This window comes from Limulus polyphemus, unplaced genomic scaffold (assembly GCF_000517525.1).
Source record: "Limulus polyphemus unplaced genomic scaffold, Limulus_polyphemus-2.1.2 Scaffold6139, whole genome shotgun sequence".
Taxonomy (NCBI): Eukaryota; Metazoa; Arthropoda; class Merostomata; order Xiphosura; family Limulidae; genus Limulus; species Limulus polyphemus.
In genome coordinates this window covers 31524-44727 of record NW_013671749.1, presented here as the reverse complement: position 1 = coordinate 44727, position 13204 = coordinate 31524, and the positions used below count along the sequence as shown (strand labels likewise).

General features: G+C 33.6%; 1 protein-coding gene across 17 annotated transcripts in view; it reads right to left on the bottom strand.

Annotated features, from left to right (window-relative positions):
- Positions 1 to 13204, bottom strand: part of LOC106473394 (SH3 domain-containing protein C23A1.17-like) — a 33324-nt gene that overhangs the window by 3621 nt on the left and 16499 nt on the right. For 2 of the 17 annotated variants that reach the window (XR_002613697.1, XR_002613699.1), the window contains exons 7-10: positions 12496 to 12571; positions 9673 to 11008; positions 5557 to 5674; positions 2052 to 2132 (exon numbers count right to left, since the gene is read on the bottom strand). Coding sequence is in view for 7 of the 17 variants with exons in the window: in XM_022401844.1 (XP_022257552.1) it covers positions 2052 to 2132; positions 5536 to 5681; positions 9673 to 11008; positions 12496 to 12571 (1639 nt within the window). In the remaining 10 variants the exon portion in view is untranslated. Of the gene's footprint in view, positions 1 to 30; positions 2133 to 5535; positions 5682 to 9672; positions 11009 to 12495; positions 12572 to 13204 lie in introns of those variants that run through there. The other 15 variants (XM_022401844.1, XM_022401845.1, XM_022401846.1 and 12 more) reach the window with 13 other exon arrangements.

Here is a 13204-nt window from a genome sequence, read left to right as displayed (position 1 = left end):
ACACATACATGTGCTCACTGCCACATAAACTGACACTAACACATACATGTGCTCACTGCCACATAAACTGACACATTCACATGCACGTGCTCACTGCCACATAAACTGACACTAACACATACATGTGTTAACTGCCACATAAACTGACACTAATACATAGATGTGTTAACTGCCACATAAACTGACACTAACACATACATGTGTTAACTGCCACGTAAACTGACAATTTCACATACATGTGCTCACTGCCACATAAACTGACACTAACACATACATGTGTTAACTGCCACGTAAACTGACAATTTCATATACATGTGCTCACTGCCACATAAACTGACACTAACACATACATGCATTAACTGCCACGTAAACTGACACTAACACATACATGCGTTAACTGCCACGTAAACTGACAATTTCACATTCATGTGTTAACTACCACATTAAACTGACACTAACACATACATGTGCTAACTGCCACATAAACTGCCACTAACACATACATGTGCTAACTGCCACATAAACTGACACTAACACATACATGTGCTCACGGCCACGTAAACTGACACTAACACATACATGTGTTAACTGCCACATAAACTGACACTAACACATACATGTGTTAACTGCCACATAAACTGACACTAACACATACATGTGCTCACTGCCATGTAAACTGATACTAACACATACATGTGTTAACTGTCACGTAAATTGACAATTTCACATACATGTGCTCACTACCACATAAACTGATACTAACACATACATGTGTTAACTGCCACGTAAACTGACACTAACACATACATGTGCTCACTGCCACGTAAACTGACACTAACACATACATGTGCTCACTGCCACGTAAACTGATACTAACACATACGTGCTCACTGCCACGTAAACTGATACTAACACATACATGTGTTAACTGCCACATAAACTGACACTAACACATACATGAGTTAACTGCCACATAAACTGATACTAACACATACATGTGCTCACTGCCACATAAACTGCTACTAACACATACATGTGTTAACTGCCACGTAAACTGACACTTTCACATGCACGTGCTAACTGCCAGGTAAACTGACACTTTCACATGCATGTGCTCACTGCCACATAAACTGACACTTTCACATGCATGTGCTCACTGCCACATAAACTGACACTTTCACATACATGTGTTAACTGCCACATAAACTGATACTAACACATACATGTGTTAACTGCCACATAAACTGACACTTTCACATGCACGTGCTAACTGCCACGTAAACTGACACTTTCACATACACGTGCTATCTGCCCACATAATCAAATAATCTCATCACACTCTGTCTTAAATTTTGGAAAAGTTCTAGGTATAAGAATTCCCGTTCAAAATAAATGCAGAACTTCTTACAGAATTCTATTTATCTCTGCTCAAAATAAATATAATCTAACATACGCCATACAGGCTAGAAACACTTGCCGTACTGTTAAAAATACTGTAATTCATTATATAGTTTTAAACAAGCATGCCTTACTATACACAAAATATCCAAGATTCTTACTTGTTCATCAATAAACTATTAAAGAGACTATTGCCACTGTTATAATGCCCTGTCAGATGAATGAGATCATGGAAATTCATTTTCACAGCCTATTATTATAAGAAAGGATGTGAAGTTATTTGTTTTATTCTAAATTAATAATAGATTAACAAATGTAGAGCAGCATAACTCAAAAGTATAAAAGAGGTGTTTAGTCCTCACGTCATGACTATCATATTTTAAATCTTACCCCATCTGAAACAGGAGCCTTCGGGCTTTTGTGAGAAATGAAAATAATTTGAAAGAATTTTTGTAATAATCCACAGAAAAAAAATTTTTTTTTTGAATATATTCTCTCTATATTATAGATTACTTTGTACGACTAACTGTCAATAAAATATAAAAGGAAAGTCGTGTTTATGAAGAATAAAAACCCTCACTATTATTAATCACAGCAAGTTTTAGAAGTTTCTAACTATTTGTTTCACAGGTCAAATAAACAAAGTGACTTACCGGCAATACCCTTCAGAGCACCCTTCAAACGTTTCCTTTCTGGTTCTTCAAGTCCTCCCTTTTGACGAGTTTTGTCCTCTACTGATAAGTGGTAAAACAGAGCAGTGTAAATAAAAATCATACCGTTTTTGTTAGCAGCATCCACCACGGTAGGCACAACACATTCAGGGGAAGGAAAAGAATGTTAATGGTACAAGATATAAACAGCAGCAGTAGATGAGGACAAGTTGTAAACGGGAACCACCACAGGCCAGGTGAACATGAAAAAAAAAGAAGAAAAAAAAAGAAGCCAAAAGGCAATACCTGTTAGCAACAATATTACCCATAAACAAAAAAATGTTGAAGACATACTTCAAACTTAAATCTCTTATGGACAAAAAGTCATCTGGAAAAAAAGCTCTGTCCATCTACTTGTTTCATTTAATCTCCATCAAATCTTTTAATAAAAATGAACCACGTGTTAGGTATATATTCACTGGTTATAAACTAAATATCTAAGATAAAAAGAGCCACCATAAAGTACTGGCAATATCTATAAGAGAAATATTTCCCCTTGGCTAAAAATATTTTGTTTTACACACATAAAGACAATGTCATGGGAACTTACAACAAAGAGTATAAGTTACTAAACACATAGTTTTACACACATAAAAACTTAATGTCATGGGAACTTACAACAAAAGAGTATAAGTTACTAAACACATAGTTTTACACACATAAAAACTTAATGTCAAGGGAACTTACAACAAAGAGTATAAGTTACTAAACACATAGTTTTACACACATGTTGTAAGTTCCCTTGACATTAAGTCTTTATGTGTTTAGTAACTTATACTCTTTAGTTTTACACACATAAAGACTTAATGTCAAGGGAACTTACAATAAAGAGTATAAGTTACTAAACAGATAGTTTTACACATGTAACACATGGGAACCTGCATCAAAAAATACAAGTTGCTAAACAATTACTTTAAAACCTTTTTTTTTTGTTAATCTTAAAATGAAATACTCTTTTTTAAATCAATCACACTGTGCAGTCAATAAAACTCTTAATGAATTATAAGTTTACTTCTCTCTCAAAACAACCAAGTCTTTAATGAAATGTTAGTTGTTGTTTTTCCCATATATATACCAATATTTTACTTCTACAATATCTTGTCTTTCACCACAGTATTCTTATTTATTTCTTATCTCACCAGCAAATTGCTCATATTTCAACTTTTCAATTCTCTTTGGACATGGAGTCATCAGATTTTTTTTTTTAAAAAACAAGCTGGTACTTTTACAAATTTTTAAGCTGCCATATCGATTACTGAAATCTGAAAGTAAATGTCCTTTAAAACATTTGGTGGATAAAATAAATGAATAAAAAATAACATAAATTACAGATGTCCTTTTTGAAATATTTGGTGAATAAAAAATAAAAGGAATGATAAAAATTATAAACAATTTTGTTGAAAGACTTGGTGGATAAAATGAAAAAAAACTAGAAAAGCATAATGAAAATTTATAAGTAATCTTGTTGAAATATATTGCGTCTAAAAGAAAGTAAATGATTAAAAACAGTAGGATATAAACAATTTTCGTAAAAGAAAGTATATGCAAATCATTGTACTTTATGTAAAAATATTACTTGAAATATCAATAAGGAAATGTTAGCTAGTAACAAAAGTTTAAAAACATGGCAAAAATAAATTAATTAATAATAGTAATAATTAAAATAAATTGGGATTACTATTGGGTTAATAACTAAGCTACATAAAAAGGTGGACGATATCAACAGGAAATAAGAATCTGGCAAATAACACAGGCCTGTGAATTTAAATTTTTTTAAAAGTTGTTTTCGTGTTAATAACATTTTCCATAATTCAGCTACACAGATTTCGAAAAAAAATATTAATTTTTTTCTATCACATAAGAATTTTATACAAATCAGGAAGAAAAAAAAACTTACATAGATCAAATTATTATTTCGTTTACCACAGTGAAAGTTTTTTATTGTGTTTGTTAAGAAAAATACAAACAAACTGAAGAAAATGAAAGAGTGTTGATGTGAAACAAATATGCATCCTCGTTCATCCTGATTGTTTTTTGTGAAATCTACGTCTTTTATTCTAAAAACTACGTGTTGTGGTCTTTCTTTTATGTACTGTGTTATGAAGTTTTGTGAAAAATCTGTACTTGATGGAGAAAAATGGATACCATTTTAAGATTCAGGGTACAGGAATTACTGTAGAACATGTAAAAATTTCAAGACAATAAATAAACCCATCGCAGACCTGTGTATTTTATGGCTTTGATTTTCTGAATTTCAGTAGTTCTCTCAGCTGAAATGACTGCAACAATAAATAGTTGCAATCCAACACCAATAAAAAAAGGGAAAAACAAGTAACAAGCTGAGTTATTTCCTCAGCTTTGGCCACTGAATGCACCAACTACTGTGGAGTCTGGAAATATTTATTTTGAAAATGAAAAAAATTAAAAAAAAGTTACTATGTATTCCTAGTTTCACCTTAAATATTTTGGAAATTTTCTGGAGTACTTACTGTGATAACAACTGTGTCACCATAACAACAAATTAACCTATTCCAAGCATTCCACATTCAGATTGAGGATCCCACCTATTCTATAGATATTGAGTACCTCAGCAATATTGTGTATTTGTTACCCCCCCCCCCCGAAACATTCCTGTGATCCCTTGGGAGGGTTTTAGGTCCCCAGTGGGGAAACCCTGATTTAATAAAACAATATGAATATCCTCACTAAACAAAGCAGTAAAACATATAGATATAGCTAATTTCCACAAACATAAAGACCTGGCTATTTTACACACAACAGAACACAAAGCTGTAAAACATAGATATGGATATTTTACACACAACAGAACACAAAGCTATAAAACATAGAAATATGGATATTTTACACACAATAGAACACAAAGCTGTAAAACATAGATATGGATATTTTACACAAACCAAACTTGTACAACATAAGGATCTAACTATTTTCCAAAAAACACCAACTTACAAAAGACTGGCCAGCAACAATGACCACATGTTTTAAAAAAATCAGTGATATTTTTTTTTCAAAGAGCAAAGCTAAAAACCTTTCAATAACTTACAATAGATTAACGCAAGAATTAATTTTTTTTTTTTTACTTTGATTATTCGGTTCCAATACTTGGAGAAGAAGTTATAAATACAAAAAAATAGGTATCAGTATAACTTTAACTTCTATCATAGGATGCTACAAATAGTCTTCTGTAACAGGTATTCTTAGATCAACTACAAGTGAACAGTTTTTAATATGTTGCGGACAGGTAAAAGGAGTCGAAAGAACCAAAACAGAATGTGGATACATTTCAAAAAGGATAATACTACTCACCGATACAGATACATCGATTTATTACAGAGATTTTGTGTCAATTATCTAAGTTTAGAACATAGATCAGTGTTTGTGTACAAGTGTCGAAAATAATATTTACATCGGAAGTGAAACGCTTCACCTTGACAGCCTTTTTTCCCTGGTATCGGAGGCGGTGGTGGCATCAGTTCCCGATCTTTTTCTTGAACAGCTTCTTGCGGTGAAACAGTTTCATTTTTCTGAGTTGAGGGAACAAACTCCTGTAATCTGGAGACGTTAGTCACAAACAAACAAAAAAAAAAGGTTAAAAGTAATTTTTATTTAAACGTGACAATTTTCTGTCATGTATGAAATAAATACGCCTCAGTGAAACTGTTCATCAAGGAAAGAGCAGTTTAAAGATTAGCGAGAATGACATTTCTCTCACTAAGGTGGAAGAACACGTGTAAAAATTTCCAAACTTTCGGAACAATTCTTTGCCACTTTTGGAAACATTTTTTAAATCTGAATAAAGTGTAACACCCAAAAACAAAACTGCCTGTTTATGTAACAGAATATCATGGTTGTAATGTTACATGTCAATTGAAATTAGTGTAAAAACTTTGTAAAATATTTCCTAAGATGATTTGCAGCTTTTTTAATTGTTGTTGTTTATTATTAAGCACAAAGCCACACAAAGGGCTATCTGTGCTCTGCCCACCACGGGTATCGAAAACCGGTTTCTAGCATTGTAAGTCCGCAAACATACCGCTGTGCCACTGGGGGTCTGCTTTTTTAAAGTTAAATAAATAAATAGACATTTCTTAAAGCAAAAACAGCCTATTTCTTTTGTATTCAATAACACTTAACCCCTTCTGCCCCTACTAACTCTTTGCCTCTTTCTGCCCCACTCCTCCCCCAATAAAATTTATGGGAATTGTCACTTCTAATAGTATGAAAGTGTTAATTTTTCTGCCCAAATAACTTTTTGCCCCCTCCCTCCCCAAACACAAAATCCTAGAAATGCCACTGGTCAACAAATGACAATAATCCGAGACAATTCCCTTATTAATGTGTTACCTATATTTAAAACAGAGTTCAATGAATCCCACTAGTAATAAATTTTGGATTCAGCACTCGCTATTTATGTCGATATTGAAATGACGAATAATTATGGCACGTTATTGCTGCAAATGATGGCTAAGTCGAGCAAGCCTCCTCCTCCACACCAGTGGCTCAGTGGTAAGTTTCAAGGCTTATGACATTAAAAATCAGTTTTCGATACACATGATGGGCAGAGCACAGATAGTCCATTATGTAGCTTTGCACTTAACAACAACCAAACCAGAAGTTGAACAAGTATTTTTGACTTCCTTGGAATAACATAAAATATTTCTTAACAGCAAAAGCTATAGTGATATCTTTTCAAAGCACTGGGAGCTGGTGTTTAATGGGAATGCAATGTACAGTTTCACTTCTCTGACAAATGAAATCAATGTAAAAGTACCACTTCAAAATATATCTACCTTCTTAATCTCAGTCGTTACAAGCAAACCAAAAATCATTTTTATTCTGCTAATCATCAAGCAAACATTTCACGGCTCGTGTGACAGGTCATTTCAAATATTACGGCAGCACTAAAGCCTTCAGTGACCATTAAAAAGGGAGGAAGACACAAACGAACCGTTTTCTGAGCAGCTGAAATCCAGCTGTGATGGCAATCAAGCATGGAAGTTCATTCGTCAGTTTTTTATAAAATGTGAAATGTTACACAAACGTCTGCTTTTACTGGCAAACCATAGTTAATTATATTCTTGTAAAGTATCTTTCAGTGTGTTACACTACATATAAGATCTGGTAAACAATTAATTGTAATCTCAAACTTAATGCACTAATCCTGCTGAACAATGGTAATACTTTAATTCTTACAACGTGAGACAAGAACATAAATTGGCCAAAAAGGGATTTAAACTTATTCTTAAGTAGAAATACATGGGTAGTAAAATTTGGCTGAATACCCGGTCGCTAAGCTTTAGCCAAGGCCAGCCCCCCCCCCAAAAAATACACAAAAACAAAATTTACGTTTATTACATTTAACTGAATCATCACCAACAGAACATTCAAGTTTTACTTTCAACTTTCAATATCTAGCCCCAACTTCTCAAACCCTAACTAACCCCTATTCTCCTCAAAACTCCCACCTTCCCCAGAAATCCACTTCTCAAGCCATGCCTTTTATTAACCCCTATTGTTCTCAGAATCCCCGACTTTCAGCGGGTGGTCAGTCTTTGTCGCTCGGAACTAAACCAATTATTGACTGTAACTTTCAGTACTGCATTAGTTGCCACAAAGATTAAGGCTTAGATGCCATTTTTAATTACCCGTTTTCGGCTGTTTTTAACTTGGCCAGAGCCGAGTATTTCTGAGTAGCTCAGTATCTGGGCGGATACCCGTGCGTCTCTACTTTTAAGTCAATCAGATGCTTCAATTTAATGCACCTGTTGTATGGATTATTTTAGTGCATTACAAAAACAAAAATACCAGTAAAATAGTTTGAAACTTCAGAAGAAATTTACACAGATTATGGAACTTTTGCAAATATTTTTACATGTGATATTTGCATGAACTTGCAGCTTTGAAAATCTTAAAAAGATTTGATTGTGATAAGGAAAGAGTGATGATCTTTACACGTGAAAGCATTACGACAGAGATTTTTTGCAATGGAAACTACACAGCAAGGTTATAATCAAGATGCATGAGAGTCAGCACATGACCAGATGTTACACGTTGGGCTGTACAGTAAAGACATGGTGAGGCTCCAAAATCATTTTAATATAATATACTCAGACTCTGTATTGACCTTTAGCACAATCTTACCAATCTGAACATTGTGTTTTGAAAGGTATTCAAACATTGGAAATAGAATTATTAAAAAGTAACTTTCAACATAAAGTATTCATCCAAAATACAGATTATAATTATATTTAGTGTTATATCAAACCTTTCAGGATTAAATAAAAATTTAATTTGGATGAATTCCGAGCTTTAAAAAAACATTACACAAAACAAAGTTGAAAAATCAGGTCTAAATTTCAAAAAAAAAATGGAAAATACATTTTTTTAGGCTTAGATAACTAAGGAAAAAAAAATGTGCAAATATAAATTATAAATATAATTAAAACCACAGAAGTCAATGTACTTACATGCTAGTTTTATTTATAACTAGCTGGAGTACCCATGCCCTGGATGGAAGTTATATAAATTCATGATTAATGAAAAGTTATCTTAGGACACGAAGAGTTGCTCCCCTTATATATAATTGTAAAAACTGCAAAATCACCCATAAAAAACTGCAAAACACAAAATGTGAAACCACAAATTTGTATGTATCTTCCCATACACCCAATGAACCTCCATACCAAATTTGGTGAAGATACATCTACAGTGGGCAAAGAAGTGGTCAAAAAATGCAAAACACCCATGAAAACCACAAAACTGAAAATCTGTATACACCTCCCCATGGACCCAATGAACCTCCATGTGATATTTGGTGAAGATCCATGCAGAGGAGGTGGGGTAGTGGTACAAAATGGCCATAAATACCACAAAATGCAAAACTGAAAATTTATATGTACCCCCCTGCAAGAACCTAATGAACCTTCATACCAAGATCCATCCACACCCTGCAAGGTAGTTACATGGACAGACAACAGACAGTACTATTATATTTATATAGATTTGACTAACTCAATATTCAGTGCCAAAATTAAAACTAGATGTATTCTGTCAAATTTTGTGAATATAATTTGGATTGATCAATTAAAAAAAAAAAGGTGTTTATATTGCTGGAAATATCTATTTTATTACACCAAATTGACTTAATATACAACTGTTTGACTACCAAAGGATTGAATGAATTGACATAAAATAGGCCAAAAGCTAGACCAAGCAGTTTACGGCAAAAGAGCACAATACTTACAAATCATTACTTATCAAAGCAATATTTACAGAACATAATTGTTTGTTAATATTTAAGAGATACTACGTTTACCAATGAAATAATCCCTTAAACTGTACAATAGCCATACATAAAAATGCTTAAAGACCTGAAAATAACCTATATATTGATGAAGCAAAGTTCTTCATATCAATAATTTAACATGTTTAACAAAAAAAAAACTACAGACTGATCCAACTAAACAGTAAAACTAATACTTTTATCACCTAATTTATAACATTTTAATATTTTTACAACACACGCATAAAGAAATAAGCTTACCTTAAAGACACGGAGTTAGCAGATGTATCTTCAAGTGCATTTGTTTGAACAGGTGCTTCTGTAAATCTTCGTTTTTGATGTTTTCGAGGTCTGCTAATAGGTGGGTAAACACTTCTCCCAGATTCCATGTATGATGACAGTCTTGCTTGAGCTATTTCGCTTTGGAAAGGAGTCCCAGTAGGAGGGGGAGGACAAGTGGGTGACATGAAAGTAACAGAAGAACTAACTGGAGGGTGGGGAAAGGAACGTATTGTGTCTAAAGGTGCACCTGCAACTGACATCTGCCTCATTATTGCTGAACTGTATGCAGCAGGAATTGTCATGTGGGGTATAGAGTTCACAGAGCCAGCCACAGATGCAGAGTTATTAAACTCAACAGTTCCTGAGGGAGAAGAGGAGGTCAATAAGTCCATTGTACCCGGTATAGAGTGTGGAACCATTGGGAAAACTGTTCCAGATAATGTTGAGGGAGCCATGGGAATAATGTTATTTGATATAGGTGGTGGTGGAACAGGAGCAACTGCTCCAGATATTGATGGAGGAGGGGCAGAAACCATTGTCCCCGAAATTGAGGGTGGGGGAATATGGGCAGTTGCGTCAGATAACAAAGGAGCAATTGATCTAGGTAATGATGGTGGGGGAACAGGAAGAACGGGTACTGAAACTGAAGGAACAGCCATATGGGCTAATGTCTCCGACACGGATGAATGTGGTATGGTTATTGTTCTAGATATTGGAGGAGGAGGTATGGTAGTAACACCTCCTGATATTGATGACTGAGGAACTAAAGGATATGGCTCTGAAATCAGCGGAGGAGGTACAGATACAAAAGGCACTGTCATTGTTATAGGTCTGTAGAGTGGAGTTGTAAAAATAGGTCCCAAGCTTGTAACAGAAACGGGGGCAACAACAGAAGAAACAATTCCTTCAATTGAGGAAGGGGCAAGCGATCCCATGGTCACGGTAATGGATGAAGGAACAGTCATACAGAGCTCCGAGACTTCTGAGGGAGTCATGATGCCGGTTGGAGGAAGAATTACAGTGGAGTCTGGCACCAGTCTCGTTGTTGCAGAACCACTGGGAGCCAAGGTATTCAGGGTTGGCGGTATAATGCTGCCAATTCCACCTGTTATCACTTGTGTTGGAAAACAGGAAGAAGCATTTGTCACATAAGTCACCATAGACTCTCCACTCCATGGATGGGTAACAACTTGTGAAAATGCACCATATGCTGGGAAACCATCTGCAATATTATTGGTGGATGCTGCTTGGGCAATCAATGGAACCACTGAATTAGAAGATGTCAAGTAAACACCTGATGACTGTGATGATATTTCTAAAAAGAAAAAGAAAAGTAAATTAGTCAGCAAGTCTACATTAAAAAGACTTCAACATTTTATCTGGAAACGTAAAAAAAAATAAAAGATTCCAATGTTAAATAGCATTTTATGCACGCATTTTAATAATTTAAAAACTTAATTTGGAGCAAAAAAAAAGTAATATTTAATTAAATAGCATCTCATACATATTAAAGTTTTGCTTCATTACCCATTCAAGCCATCTCCAGCCATTATTAAATAACACAGTTGCACAGTAACAAGTCATAATCATGAAAAACACATTTTGTGGAGTAAATACATGATTAGTCAACTGTATCAAACCTCTCGGGTTTGTAATGATTCATGTATGTTACTTTTATCCAACGTCCGTAGCTAGTGTCATGTAATAATAGGTAAAAAATTCTATAACTTATCGAAACAGTTTTTTCGGTAACTTTGTGTGTTTGTTTGTTATTAAACATAAACCTACACAATGAGCTATTATGTTGTGCTAAACACAAGTACCAAAACATTTTCTTTTAGTGGTATAAGCCCACAGACTTACTGCTGGGCCACCAGGGAGGGGATTTTCAGTAACAGATATGTAATAATAAAAATAAAATAAAAACACTAACAGTCCTTCTTTTTTTTCTTAATTCCTTCCTTGAAAAAAAAACTTTCTTTTTTGATATACATTAACATGTTTAATCACACTTTTTAATGACATATTAAGTAGTCAGACATTTTTTTAACAAGGCAACCTTCTTATGGTAAATATATACATTTTTGTAATAAATTAACTCTAAAGGAATAACTAAACTTACACACTAATAAAGATGCACTGGGACAAAAATATTTTCGAATGTTTGGACAATTTCGAGTGCACTGATTTCAACACGTACAAATCATATATTCAACACATTAAATGAAGAGAATGCTCGAGAAAGACCAAAAAGAACAAGTTTGACGTATCAGAAAAACATGTACCGAGTTCTAAAGTTTCTACAGAAAAAGTTCATGTTTTCTTTTACTATTTCTTACAAATCTAGCAACTAGCAGAGAAACAAACTTAATATTTGGGAGGAAATTTTAATTTTACTGTTTTCGGTCTCTCCATATGACTTTCTTTTTAATATTCAATAATAATTACTTATGTTAATCTTGGTAGAGTAGGAAGGTTCTTCTGATGATTATTTGTTTCGCATAAAAATCTTAATTTCATGGAACTCAATAAACCTCTCATTATCTTTGCCTTTTGTACCTTGTCTGTGACCAAAAAACACATCTACATATTCACAAACAACTCTATAAAATGTTAATAATACACTTGTTATTTAAATCAAGTTCAAGATCACCCAAGAAGAACCCCGATAGTTGTTCTATGACATATTAAGGGTAAACCTGTAGACTAATGTAACGAATAATCACGTCACCTAAAAATGAGTAACAGTTAATAATTTTATTTAAATGAAATGCTTTAATCAAACCACAATCTTTAACTTACCAGGTGTTGTATAGCTGATCACTGGTCTTACAGGTACTGCAGTATGTGATGTCCACTGACTCAGTTCAGAGTGTACCTATAGAAGTTTCAAACTGTATTAGACAAGCAATAAATAACCACATTTATGCATTACACAAAACCATGTTTACAAAAAATCACTGAATATTGGCCTTAAACTGTGCAAGTGATCAAGGTTTTCTTTACCAAATAAAGGAAAACAGGCTTTACTGATACTCCAATTTCTTGTAGAATTCTTTTAATTCAACTGAAAAGTTAAGTACAAGTCATCTAGAATCTTTATAATTAGCTTTCAGTATTATACAGATTCTCTAAGATACATAATTACCAACTGAACTGATTATTAATATATTATGCTAGAATATCACTATAACAGTGAGTATGTAAAATACATTTTTGTTATATTTAGAATCACTGTATCAGACTAGTTTCAAATTAAAACAGAGTACATTAAACTTTCAAGAAAATATTACCCACAACACTATTCCTAGTTACAGTTATTCTACACCCTAGTATTTTAGACTGTAAATCTATTTTGAAAGTTACTTAAAAACTAACAATAATTTTGGCCACTTTTTTAGCTTTGACATTTCTAACTATACATTTTTTATGATTCAAATTCGATGACGAGGAACCCACTTTGAGACTAATAATGGCTGGAGACGGCTTAAATGGGTAATGAAGAAAAACT